A 14,957-nucleotide genomic window follows, 5' to 3' on the forward strand; every position below is an offset into this window, starting at 1 on the left:
TCCAGAGAAAACCTAATGCAGTTTCTCTGTTGCATATAAACAAAGGAAACTTGTTTAAAAACAAATAGTGTTTTTATAAAGCCTTAGATGTCTTCTTGGCCTGTATCATTTCATATAACTGAAAGTCTTATTTCTAGAGCTCCTCACATATGCAACTTCAACATACCTGAGCATTAAGCAGTTATTTAGCTGCTAAACATGAGTAAAACTATAAATCTAATGAAGTTTATCCTCAGAGTTTCAGAGTAGCCTCATGATGCCAGCTCTTTCCCTCCTGCTCACATGCCAGCTTTCTATCATATTTATTTCTTTTTTTCAGAATCAGCAAACCAAAAAGGACTGCAGAGATGATCTAACCCAATGTCCTCATTTTAGAGAAAAGTAAACTGAAGGCCACAGGTGAGTGACTTACCCAAGGTCACACAGCTATCTTCCCTATAGCTCAGATGGTAAAGAATCTGCCTGCAATGCAGGAGAACCAGGTTCGATTCCTGGGTCAGGAAGATCCTCTAGAGAAGGGATTAGCAATTCACTCCAGTATTCTTGCCTGGAGAATCCCATGGACAGAGGAGCCTGGCAGTCTACAGGACGTGGGGTAGCAAAGAGTTGGACACAACTGAGCAAAACACTACACTACTACACAACTAGTGAGAGAGAAGCAGACCAGCACCTGGCCTCTGACGTCCTAGGCAGCAGTGTTTTCTCCTACATTCAAAGCTGCCTTTGAAAAACTGCAGAGAATATGATATTTATGTGTCTTCAAAGCCTCAGTCTCTCCTCACTGTGTCTTTTTCCTCTCTGTGCAACAATCTGCCAACTTTCAGTCACCAATAACCGTCTTTCTTGTTAATTCTATTTCTATAACAACACAGGAAAGGATTCAAAATTCATTTATCCCTAGTTGATTCATTTACTGATAACACTCCTGCTCCTAATTTTACATTTATCTTTTAGAATGGAAAATAACACACTATTTCCCAAACCATAATATTATAAAGCTTAATAATTATATCCACAAGTTAAATTCAGAAAAAAACTAAATTACCTTAGACTCTTACTTTACAGAAAGCAATGCTATAACATTTATTTCATTCCCTTAAAAGAAAGGCCAGAAATCACATAATGATTCCATTTTAATACTCACCACAAAAGTAATTTGATTGTGTCGCAGGTTAAGCTCAGTTAGTGAATCCAGCCCATTAAGATTATCAACGTGACTTAAAAAGTTCCTGGCAAGGTTTAAAACTCTCAAATCACACAAATGATTGACATTTTCAATTTTGGTAATCTGTTAATAAAAACGAGGCAGGGATGATTAGCAGGCATAAATCTCAGAGGTGCATGTTATAAAAATAAAAGACCCAGTCACGGGATTCAGTAACAAACATATTTATATAAAGACATTTCAAAATCTATTTCTTGTTTCCTCTGTTATAGATATTATGAAGTTACTTAGTTTGTGAAAATTAACTAAAGGAACACATCTTGTAATCTGACCATGGTAATTATTTGAAGTATATTTTACCAAATAATCAATAAGCACTCGTTTGGGCATCTCCAAGCAACAGCTAGAACTGGACATGGAAAAACAGACTGGTTCCAAATAAGAAAAGAAGTACATCAAGGCTGTATATTGTCACCCTGCTTATTTAACTTATATGCAGAGTACATCATGAGAAACACTGGGCTGGATGAAGCACAAGCTGGAATCAAGATTGCTGGGAGAAATATCAATAACCTCAGATATGCAGATGACACCACCCTTATGGCAGAAAGCAAAGAAGAACTAAAGATCCTCTTGATGAAAGTGAAAGAGGAGAGTGAAAAAGTTGGCTTACAGCTCAACATTCAGAAAACTAAGATCATGGCATCTGGTTCCATCAATTCATGGGAAATAGATGGGGAAACAGTGTCAGACTTTATTTTGGGGGGCTCCAAAATCACTGCAGATGGTGACTTCAACCATGAAATTAAAAGATGCTTACTCCTTGGAAGAAAAGTTATGACCAACCTAGACAGCATATTAAAAAGCATTTGCCAACAAAGGTCTGTCTAGTCAAAGCTATGGTTTTTCCAGTAGTCATGTATGGATGTGAGAGTTGGACTATAAAGAAAGCTGAGTGCCGATGACTGATGCTTTTGAACTGTGGTGTTGGACAAGACTCTTGAGAGTCCCTTGGACTGCATGGAGATCCAACCAGTCCATCCTAAAGGAAATCAGTCCAGAGTATTCATTGAAAGGACTGATGTTGAAGCTGAAACTCCAATACTTTGGCCACGTGATGCAAAGAACTGACTCATTGGAAAAGACCCTGATGCTGGGAAAGATTGAAGGCAGGAAGAGAAGGGGATGACAGAGGATGAGATGGTTGGATGGCATCACTGACTGAAAGGACATGGGTTTGAATAAACTCCACGAGTTGGTGATGGACAGGGAGGCCTGGAGTGCTGCAGTTCATGGGGTCACAAAGAGTTGGACACAACTGAGCAACTGAACTGAACTGAACTGAACTGCCCAACACTGAGCCAGGTTCCCAAGAAGGTAAAGAGAAATATATGTACTAGCTGCAAAGTAGAAACTGTAAGCCTAAGGTAAGGCATGAGCTCACAATGTTTTGACCAAACAAACTACCCTCTGAGAGAAAAGACAGAGAAAAGAAATACCAATTCTCCCTGTTCATACTCCATTTATACTGCAGGATCCTGAAAGCAGTCAAGAGTCTGAATGGAAAAGGAACTAGGAACCCCAGGAGAGGGTGAGGATAGATATTCTTTATTACCAAAACTGCTTAAGAGAGGAGACAGATAATGTTGAGTCAGGATACAATATGGTGGACACTGACTGTTTAGAACAAGAGGACTTGAACTATAGACTATACCCATGTACATAAGCACTGAACTGCAGCAGAGGAATCTGAGTTGCACAAGTAAGGGTAAGTTAAAGGGCATGGCCCATGAAGTGATGAGAGTGCAGCATGACTTTAAGCCCCACTATTGTAATATAGCAAGAATAGCACAAAACAGGGTGAGTTTCTACATGACCCAGAAGTAGGGCTCCTTGGGAGGGCTTCATCAACCTTTTAATCTAACGGACTTAAGTAATATGGAGTTATTCATAACATTTTTTCCAGACATTAAAATATATAAATTTCACAGTCACTGGAGATTAATTTTCTCATCTGTATTGCCATCACAATATTATTTGAAAATCTCTATTTAACATTTCAAAGCAGATATTGGCTAAAATAGCCTTTTTAAAGACAAAATACATTTTCTATCATATTATTTAGCCCTTCTCTTACATTCAAGAAATACCATCTAGATTTTGTCTAGATGCAAGAGGAGAAATGTAAGTATATTTACTGCAAATTTAATAATATAAAAGATAAACTATGACCATGCTTTAAAATTTGCACTGAGATTTTTGGTTTAACTAATAATAAAATGAAAACAATTAAAATCTGTAAAAGAAAAAAACAAGGTTATGAGTATTTGAAGATGACAAAACTGTAAAGATACAGAAAATGACATTTCAAAACTAAATAGGTGATAGAATTTAAAATGTATAGAATCAGTAAAAAGTAAAATGGACATTATAGGAAATCAGTAATATCAACATAAGCTTGAGAAATTCTACTAAAATACTAAAAAAAAAAACAGAAATAGGTATATGAAAAAGCAATATCTAAATATATACATGTATATATTTTAAAACTTCTCTGAACTCAAGAAAGATAAATACACAGAATGAAGGGGCACATGACCTGTGTATGATGTCTTTCCCCTTCTGCTAATAATCCTGGAGCACTTCTTTTAGAAAACTACCTTTCTCCAATTTCATCTGGTCCTGGTGGGACTTACAATTAGGATGCCTACATTTTAGAGTCCCTTTTTAGTTTGGTGACTCTGAAAAGAAATGTTGTTAATTCATATTAGGTATAAATCTGTAATTTAAAAAAATCACTGGGGATGTTGTTTAATTTCTTGGTTTGCAAACTGACATGGCAGAATTGGGTGGAACATCTCCAATAGAATAAAATTTGTTACTCTGTTGCAGCCATGGACAAAGTCACAGGAGTAGAGCAAATGACAGAATCTTCAAGCAAAAGGTGGTATATAGTGAGAGCAGAGTTCTTCATCAGTTAATAAATTTCACAGCAAGAAGAAGAGATGATAGGAATGTTCAAAAGCTTAACCTTAGGTCACACTGATCAGAGAGGGTCTTAAGGTAGACAGGAAAGCTTCTTAATACACCTAGGAAAGCTGATACTCCAGTCTTTTGTATGTGTATAAGAGTGACCCAGATTGCTCTATCTGGATAAAGATGACCTTCCTATTAAACAACACTGAAAAGAAAGATGTCTGCTTTCAGGCGAGCAATCACAGAAAGGGCAAGCTCTCCCTGAAGGAAAAGATGTCACTGAAAGAACAGATTCTTCTTGAAGCATGTTTGCGTCCATGTTAAAGCGAGCGTTCAACAGGAGAACATTTTCTGGTAGACAAAAAAAAAAAAATCTAGGTTGTAAATTAAGAATCAGTCTCCCATATTCCTCTGTATTCTCTACTACTCACATACAATCAATTGCTAAATCTTAATGTTTTTACTTAACTGTTTATCCAATCTGTCCTTTTGTTACACCTCTATTGTTATTGCTCTAAGTCACTTCTCACAAGGATTATTGAATTTGTCTCTCAACTGTTCTCTACCTCCAGTTTCGCCTCCCCTCTCTTTCCATTCCCCAATCTGTTTCTTGAACACTATCACTATTCCTCCCAATGTTTGCACATCAAAAGACCAGTTACATTTCATTTTACAATGTATACCATGTATCATTATTATTTCCAATGGAAGTAAATTCAAACTATAAAAAATATTCACTTAATAGTCTTTTAGTTTTTAAACTATCTGATGCTATTTCTTTTAGAGTTGCACATTGTTTCAACTTGAGTTGAAACATCCCCTGACTTTTTAGTCACTAAGACTATCTTTGCCTTGAAATACTCCAAATTTTTGCTTATTGGAGTTAAATATTTGAAATAAGACTAAGATTTTTCACTTAAAATTTCTTTCTTGTATTCACAGAATCTTGAGAAATAATTTGTGTGGTATAAATATTTAATTTTAATACACAGACTATCACATACATGCTGGAATTACAGAACACATAATATAGGTCAGTTAACAAGGAATAGAGCATTTTTAATCAACATAATGCTGGTAAATAATCCCTATACAAGATATATAGATCAAGTGATATGTTATTCATTTACCAGTTGCTCTTATAGAGATCTTGGGTAATGCCCATGAATTCTTAAAAGTATATTATCATATGAAAACACATAAATGCTTATACATTTTAAAATAAACTTAGGAAAAATATTGCTACCATAAAATGTTTCACTTATACTTATGGACAATAGTTAAAATAGTGGGATAAATAAAGACAAAATAGCAATTTCTTAGTACTGCAAATAAAGCACTCCACAATCTGGCCTTATATCTATCTCTTTTGTCTCATCTCTCACCATCCCCCAACATGTGCTGAATTCTCTAGCAGTAAAAAAATACTTACCATGTTGTTTTTAATCTCAGTGCTTTTGTATATGATATTCTCTTACTGACAAACACTTTAATTCTTCTTCCCTTCTACCAACATCTAACTATTAATAAAAGGCTAACTTTCTCTCTACTAGAAAGACACTAACCAGCCTGCAGGGCTGGATAGTTCCTAGGCCATCAAAAACCTTCCCTCTGTGTGCACATATGGGCAGACATACAGATGGAGCTGGGACCCCAGCCGCTAGCTGACCCCAGCCACTAGCTAATGTGGCCTATCCAGATCTATCATGGTTTTATTAATAACATTCAGTTTTCAACAAAACGCTTGGCATTAACAGCTATTAGAGCACCCAGAGAGATTACACTGAGGTTTATGTCTGACCAACTGCAAGTGGAAAACCTTGTTCTTAACAGGCAGGGACTCCCAGATCATCCCACAATGTACACTTGCCACCTCAGGAGAGGTTTTACCTTCTGCATGAGTATGTAGCTCATGTAGGTATTTAGAAATAAGTATTCATATTGAAAAGACTAAAATTTAAATGTAAGAGCAAGAGGTAAAAAAAACAGCCAAGATGCTCTGAGAGAGAAAATAAGGAGGGGAACATAACAAAGCAGACACCAATTAGACAGACAAATATATGGGTAGATAAACTGATCAAACAGGACAATGATCCCAGGTTATACAGTAATCAGGGAAATATAAATCCAGACCATGAGGGGTCACCCCTTTACACCAATTCAATTGGCAAAAATTAAGAAGTATGACAATTCCAAATGCTGAAAAAGAAATGAAGCAACAGGATCTATTATGTGTTACTGGTGGGAGTATAAACTGGTACAATCACTTTGGAAAACAATTTGGCATTATCTTTTAAAGTTAGACATTTAAATAACCTATGACCCATCAGTTCTACTCATAGGAGTATACCCTAGAGTAATATAATGTATGGGAGAAACATATATAAGAATGTTCTTAGAAGTGTTATCCGAGTAGGAAACAAAACAAAAAGACAAGCAGACAAAAAGGAATCAACCCAAATGTCTATCGATAATAAAATGGAGAAAAAATGTTTTTGTATAATCAAACCATGGAACATATAACAATAAACATAAACTACAACTACATAATCAAAATAGATAAATCTCAGTAACATAATGCTCTATCAAAAAAGCAAACATTAGATGACAACATATACTGTGACACCTTCTTAAAGTTAAAAGACAATACTACTAAACAATGTATTATTTAGACACATGTATATGTGATAAAACCAACTAAAAACACCCACAAAGGAATGATAAATGTGAAATCCAGAATAGTGGTAATTTGGAATAAAGAAGGAACACTTAGGTAGAAGAAAATCAATAGTAATATTCTAGTTCTTGGTTTGAGGTTAGCTATTAAGTTAATAAAAGCCTAAATAAGAAACAAAATAGGCATAACTACAAGAATTCTAAATGTTTTATATCTTATCTGTCATTTGCTGTTGAGAAATTCATGTACATAGACTTAACACCTTAATACCACAGCTAATTTCAGTGAATCAGTAAAGTAACTCTGGAAAAATTCAACACAAGTATAATTATTAAAACTTCTATGCCAAATTTCCTAGAGCTTTTTCAAAAAAGTAAGTTACAAAAGGGCTTTAACAATACCTGATTTCCATGAAGGTCCAAAACATCTAAGCTCTTTAGATTCTCCAGATTTGAAATTTTCTTAATTCTGAAAATTAGAATAAGCAGAATGGAAATACAGATGTATCACATCTATTGCAAATAAAAACAGTCTAAGGTTTAACTTATTTTAATTTATTCTTTCTCTCCAGATAGATAGATATAGACACAGAAATACATATACACACAGAGAGATTGTATATAATTATCTATATTTAAAAACATATCTCCATTGATTTAATTGTAATGGTAAAGATGCAGTCCCACTGGGGGAAATGTTCCAAAGACAGCTTAAAAGTGCTATCTTTAGGAAAGAACAATTCTACTTCTAGGAACTTTAGCACAAGGCACTTACTCAAGGCAATTTCCTTCACCTTAGAATACAACGTAAATCCCTCACCTCAGTCCTCAAGGCCCTAAACTGCCTGGCTGACTCTTTCTTTAGCTTATCTCCTTCCATGGCTTATCTCCTTCTCAGGCTTACCCACTCACTCTGTTCCAGCCAAAGGGGCTTTCTTGCTATCTCTAACTTGACAAATTCATTTCTGCCTTAGGGTGTTTACCCTTGCTTTTCCTTCTTCCTTAATGTTCTTTCATCAGAACTTTACACGGTTCATTCCTTCCCAATATTCAAGTCTTGGCTCAAACATCTCAGAGCAGCCTTTTCAGGTGACCCTATCGAAAAAAAGCTCTCTCTTCCTTTCCATCACTCACATCATAGCCAAATCCAGAACTGTATTACCAATCCAGTTTAATTTATAAAAATATTTATCATACACCTATTATGTCCTATTGCAGTGTGACTATTCTTCCTCTCTCCACACCACCCCCTGCCCACACTACTCCATTAGGACCAAAACCCGCCTCTCGGTCTCCTCTCTCACACCTCTCTCCTCGCTCACATGGATTATTTACTGTCTGAGCCACCAGGGAAGCCAAAATAATAAAATATGTTCGAGTAAAAAACAGCACATAAAAACCAAGTTTTAAAACTTACATGTGAGTATAGACTGGTGTATTCAGTGCTGATAACCAATGCTTGGAAACAGGCAAAGGGGTGAATGACTGTCCTTCCAGTGTTGTATCAGAGCACTGTCAACAAACCTACCTAAGGATCATCTATTTACAACTGACTAGAGCCCAAACTCTGTAAGTTATATACTAACTTGTAGAAAACTAGTAAGATATCAATGTGACCTGAAAGCATTTATTAAAAAGAAATTCTCCCATCAAATAGAAGTGAACCAGAAAAAGACAAGGCTCACTCATCACTCAGCAACTACAGACCTCTAGGGACACACCGCAGCTTGTCTCTGCAGGCCACATTATGTGCTAATGTTAGAATAAGGACCCCACTACAGGATCTATAGGAGGCCTGGCTTCTCAGGTGTCAAAGACAAATCCTTAAGTGAGATACTTCAAGAAATCAAAAGGAAAGGAATATGGAATTCAAGGGTCTAGTGGAAAATTATGTTATCTATAGAACTGGGTGATCACAAGAAAACCCAGAGAAGTTCTGGTCATGAGCCTGTGAACATCAGGGTACCAGAAGATCTCACAAAGGTAAACAGAGGATATAGAAAGTAGAAGAGTTAGACGGGAAGAACTTCAACAGCAAAGTAGTATAGAGGGGTTGGGAGTTCTTTGGTAGCAATGTAAACTTCACGTATGGAAGCTGAGCAGGATCTTTCTATCTTTGGAATGGAAATCTTTTTTGGTTCTGCTTGAATTTAAAGGCATATGGTTGCACTGGATTGTCATATGTGGTTCCACTGCCTTGGACTCAAAGACTGCAGTGCTTTGAGATGTGCGAGGGAGTAAGTGTTATTGATTTAACCAGCAGGGGGCAACGAGTCACCCAAAACAAACACAAGGAGACAGGGTGGTGGATGTGTTTCTCTCTTCTTCAGCAATCCTCAGCCAGTTTGCCTAATAACCACTAAAGTACTGCCTCAGTATAGATTTGCATCTTCAAGGCTCACAGGCTCCTTGCTGTGACAAAGTCAGCTGACTGGAGAACAGGAGGAATATGTTAGGGGTCACAATTGCTTGTACTAATACTTCAAAAATATGCAATTTGGGAGAATGAGGAAAGTAAAGATCATGGCATCCGGTCTCATCACTTCATGGGAAATAGATGGGGAAACAGTGGAAACAGTGTCAGACTTTATTTTGGGGGGCTCCAGAATCACTGCAGATGGTGACTGCAGCCATGAAATTAAAAGACAGTTACTCCTTGGAAGAAAAGTTATGACCAACCTGGATAGTATATTCAAAAGCAGAGACATTACTTTGCCGACTAAGGTCTGTCTAGTCAAGGCTATGGTTTTTCCTGTGGTCATGTATGGATGTGAGAGTTGGACTGTGAAGAAGGCTGAGCACCAAAGAATTGATGCTTTTGAACTGTGCTGTTGGAGAAGACTCTTGAGAGTCCCTTGGACTGCAAGGAGATCCAACCAGTCCATTCTGAAGGAGATCAACCCTGGGATTTCTTTGGAAGGAATGATGCTAAAGCTGAAACTCCAGTACTTTGGCCACCTCATGCGAAGAGTTGACTCATTGGAAAAGAATCTGATGCTGGGAGGGATTGGGGGCAGGAGGAGAAGGGGACGACAGAGGATGAGATGGCTGGATGGCATCACGGACTCGATGGATATGAGTCTGAGTGAACTCCGGAAGATGGTGATGAACAGGGAAGCCTGGTGTGCTGCGATTCATGGGGTCGCAAAGAGTCAGACATGACTGAGCGACTGAACTGAACTGAACTGAACTGAACAGGAAAGTAGTCTTCTGACACATTTTTTTTTTTTTACTCCAGAACACTAAAAGTTTCAGAGCTATTTAATAGCCACTTTTTTATGTGAAAAATAAAGTGTGAGCAAAAGTAAACAAAAAACAGATGGAGGAATAGAAAGACAGGCTTGTATCTTCAAAGAACAAAATATTAAATATATATATATATATATTTCCAAGAAGCCAGATAAACTGAAAAGAAGAGACAGGAATGTGGAGAAAAGAAAACCTTCGTGCACTGTTGATGGGAATATAAATTGGCGCAGCCACTATAGATAATGTTATGGAAATTCCTCCAAAAATTTGAAATACGGGACTTCCCTGTTGGTTCAGTGGTTAAGAATCTGCCTGCCAATGCAGGGGACACAGTTTGATCCCTAGTGCAGGAAGACAGCACACACCATGGGACAACCACGCCTGTGCGCCACGACCACTGACCCCACTCTGTGAAGGCCATGTGCTGCAACTACTGAAGCACACATGCCCAGAGCCTGTGCTCCACACCCAGGGAGACCGCCACGAGGAGAAGCCCTTGCACCACAACAAACAGAAGCCCCCACGCGCTGCAACTAGAGAAAGTCTGTGCCCAGCAGTGAAGACAGCTCAGCCATAGAGAAATAATTCTAAAGAAATCTACCACGGAACTACTATATGAAACAAAAGTTCCATTTCTGGGTATATATCTGAAGAGAAAAGCACCACTTAAAAAGATACGTGCACCCCTATGTTCATTGCAGCACTATGTACAATAGCCACAATATGGAAGCAACTCAAGTGCCCATCAGTAGCTGAATCGATAAAGAAGATGTAGTGTATATACACATGGAATATTACTCAGCCATAAAAAAAAATGGAAATCTTGCCTTTTGCAACAACATGGGTGGACCTGGCAGGTATAATGCTATCTGAAATACATCAGACAGAGAAAGGCAAAATGCCATATGACTTCACTAATATGTGGAAACCAAAAAACACAAGAAAACAGAAATGGTTATAGAGAACAAACAGGTGGTTGCCAGAGGGGGTAGTGAGAAAGCAATAGGTGAGGGAGATTAAGAGACACAAATTACCATTTGCAAAATAAATGAGTCATGGGTATGAAATGTATAGTGTGAGGAATATAGTCAATAGTTATGTAATATCTTTGGTGAGAGATGGTAACTAGACTTACTGTGGTGATCGCTTTGAAGTGTATAGAAATATCAAATCACTATGTTGTATAACAGGAACTAACAGAGATTTAGAGGTTGATTATATTCATAAACAAAAAAAATCGGAAAAGAAAGCAGATTTGTGGTTACCAGAGGCAGGGAATAGGTGAGAGGAGGGGGAACTGGATGAAGGCAATCAAAAGATACAAACTTTCAATTATGAGACAAATAAGTATACTAGGGATACAATGTACAATCAGTTCAGTTCAGTCGCTCCGGCATGCATGTCTGACTCTGCAACCCCATAAACCACAGCACGCCAGGCCTCCCTGTCCATCACCAACTCCCGGAGTTCACCCAAACTCATGTCCATTGAGGCGGTGATGCCATCCAACCATCTCATCCTCTGTCATCCCCTTCTCCTGCCCTCAATCTTTCCCAGCATCAAGGTCTTTTCATATGAGTCAGCTCTTCGCATCAAGTGGCCAAAGTATTGGAATTTCAGCTTCAACATCAGTCCTTCCAATGAACACCCAGGACTGATCTCCTTTAGGATGGACTGGTCTCCTTGCAGTCCAAGGGACTCCCAAGAGTCTTCTCTAACACCACAGTTCAAAAGCATCAATTCTTCAATGCTCAGCTTTCTTTATAGTCCAACTCTCACATCCATACATGACTACTGGAAAAACCATAGCCTTGACTAGACGGACCTTTGTTCACAAAGTAATGTGTCTGCCTTTTAATATGCTGTCTAGGTTGGTCATAACTTTCCTTCCAAGGAGTAAGCATCTTTTAATTTCATGGCTGCAATCACCATCTGCAGTGATTTTGGAGCCCCAAAACTAAAGTCAGCCACTGTTTCCACTGTTTCCCCATCTATCTGCCATGAAGTGATGGGACCAGATGCCATGATCTTCGTTTTCTGAATGTTGAGCTTTAAACCAGCTTTTTCACTCTCCTCTTTCACTTTCATCAAGAGGATCTTTAGTTCTTCTTCACTTTCTGCCATAAGGGTGGTGTCATTTGCATATCTGAGGTTATTGATATTTCTCCTGGCAATCTTGATTCCAGCTTGTGCTCCTTCCAGCCCAGCATTTCTCATGATGTACTCTGCATATAAGTTAAATAAGCAGGGTGACAATATACAGCCTTGACGTACTCCTTTTCCTATTTGGAACCAGTCTGTTGTTCCATGTCCAGTTCTAGCTGTTGCTTCCTGACCTGCATACAGGTTTCTCAAGAGGGAGGTCAGGTGGTCTGGTATTCCCATCTCTTTCAGAATTTTCCACAGTTTATTGTGATACACATAGTCAAAGGCTTTGGCATAGTCAATAAAGCAGAAATAGATGTTTTTCTGGAACTCTCTTGCTTTTTCAATGATCCATCAGATATTGGCAATATGATAAATGTAATTAACACTACTGTATGTTATAAGTGAAAGTTGTTAACAAAGTAAATCCTGAGTTCTCATCACAAGGAAACAAGTTTTCTATCTCTTTCATTTTGTATCTATATATGAAATGATGAATATTCCCTAAACTTGTTGTGATAATCACTTCATGATGTATATAAGTCAAATCATTTTGGGGAGAATGTATATGTATATGTACGATTGAGTCCCTTTGTTCACCTGAAACTATCAAACACTGTTAACTGATTATGCTCCAATAGAAAATATAAAAGTTCTTTTCAAAAACCATTATGCTATATACTTTAAACTTATGCAGTGCTGTATGTCAATTATATCTTAATAAAACTGCAAGAAAACAAAAACAAACAAAGTCTACTTACTCAAGGACTAAAAGAAGGACCTAAAAGCCATGATACTAAAGAATAAATGGAAGCTAGATAAACAAATCAGAAACTCCAAGGATCAGAAACTAGTGAAGAAGTCTCTGGGAGAGACAATCAGGAACACCTATGAGGAAATGCCTCAAATATATGAAAAGTTTCTTTTATGCCTCACTTTATTGAAGTGAATGCTCTGGTGGCATACTCCAGAGGCATATGTAACCCTGCAAAAGTCACTTTATATCTTCATTTCTTCATCTGTAAATAAGGGAGCTGATCACTGATCTCTGAGTTCACTCCAAATTCTAATACTCTATGATCCTGTAATTCCTCTAAATTCCCTCATGCTACCATAATGCTTAGCTTAACACTTGAGCCAACTGTGGTTGATAAACTACACTGATGGGAACTTTCAAGAAACCACAGAGAATAGACAAGAACCTAGAACACTGGTGTGTAATCTTGAAAAAAGTATTTTATATTAATTATCATCAGACAGTGAGAATAAAAATTCAAAGTCCATGCTGTGGGGATTGGGAAGGAATAGGGAGGAGAGAAACCAAGCTTAGATATAATGCTATATCTAAACTTCATAATATAAAAAAACACGACTGAGCAACTGAAGTGAACTGAACTACACAATAGATTCTTTTAAAGGGAACTGGGGAAGTTCACATAAGATATAATATTAAAAACACACTGAAAATATCATCTGAACAATAATCAGTATCACTAAATATCAGCAGGGTATTGGTTCTCAATAGACATCAAAATCTCAGTTCACTCAGTTGTGTCCAACTTTCTGCAACCCCACGGACTGCAGCACGCCAGGCATCCTTGTCCATCACCAACTCACGGAGCTTGCTCAGACTCATGTCCCTCAAGTCAGTGATGCCATCCAACCATCTCATCCTCTGTCATCCCTTTCTCCTGCCTTCGATCTTTCCCAGCATCAGGGTATTTTCCAGTGAGTCAGTTCTTCACATCACGTGGCCAAAGTATTGGAGTTTCAGCTTCAGCATCAGTCCTTATTCAGGACTGATTTCCTTTAGGATGGACTGGTTCAATCTCCTTGCAGTCCAAGGGACTCTCAAGGGTCTTCTCCAACACCACAGTTCAAAAGCATCAATTCTTAGGCGCTCAGCTTTCTTTACAGTCCAACTCTCACATTCATACATAACTACTGGAAAAACCGTAGATTTGACTAGATGGACCTTTGTTGACAAAGTAATGTCTCTGCTTTTTAATATGCTATCTAGGTTGGTCATAGCTTTTCTTCCAAGGAGCAAGTGTGTTTTAATTTCATGGCTGCAGTCACCATCTGCAGTGATTTTGGAGCCCAAGAAAATAAAGTCTATCACTGTTTCCATTGTTCCCCATCTTTTTGCCATGAAGTAATGGGACCAGATGCCATGATCTTCATTTTCTGAATGTTGAGCTTTAAGCCAACTTTTTCACTCTCCTCTTTCACTTTCATCAAGAGGATCTTTAGTTCTTCTTCACTTTCTGCCATAAGGGTGGTGTCATTTGCATATCTGAGGTTATTGATATTTCTCCTGGCAATCTTGATTCCAACTTGTGTGTGTTTCATCCAGCCTGGCATTTCATATGATGTACTCTGCATATAAGTTAAATAAGCAGGGTGACAGTACACAGCCTTGATGTACTCCTTTTCCTGTTTGGAACCAGTCTGTTTTTCCATGTCCAGTTCTAACTGTTTCTTCTTGATCTGCAAACAGACTTCTCATGAGGCAGGTCAGGTGGTTTGGTATTCCCATCTCCTTGAAGAATTTTCCACAGTTTGTTGTGATCCATACAGTCAAAGGCAATGGCAACCCACTCCAGTACTCTTGCCTGGAAAATCCCGTGGACAGGGGAGCCTGGCGGGCTGCAGTCCATGGGGTCACTAAGAGTCAGACATGACTGAGCGGCTTCACTTTCCCACACTGGAGAAGGAAATGGCAACCCATTCCAGCGTTCTTGCC

General features: G+C 38.1%; 1 protein-coding gene across 5 annotated transcripts in view; it reads right to left on the reverse strand.

The window, feature by feature from the left end:
* LOC120860913 (leucine-rich repeat-containing protein 49-like) overlaps positions 1 to 14,957 on the reverse strand; it is a 157,049-nt gene that overhangs the window by 127,454 nt on the left and 14,638 nt on the right. For all 5 annotated transcript variants that reach the window (XM_040236638.1, XM_040236639.1, XM_040236635.1 and 2 more), the window contains 2 exons: positions 7,220 to 7,286; positions 1,145 to 1,288 (listed from right to left, as the gene is read on the reverse strand). In XM_040236638.1, coding sequence (XP_040092572.1) covers positions 1,145 to 1,288; positions 7,220 to 7,286 — 211 coding nt within the window. The remainder of the gene's footprint in view (positions 1 to 1,144; positions 1,289 to 7,219; positions 7,287 to 14,957) is intronic.

Source organism: Oryx dammah, unplaced genomic scaffold (assembly GCF_014754425.2).
Source record: "Oryx dammah isolate SB20612 unplaced genomic scaffold, SCBI_Odam_1.1 HiC_scaffold_11209, whole genome shotgun sequence".
In the NCBI taxonomy this organism is placed as follows: Eukaryota; Metazoa; Chordata; class Mammalia; order Artiodactyla; family Bovidae; genus Oryx; species Oryx dammah.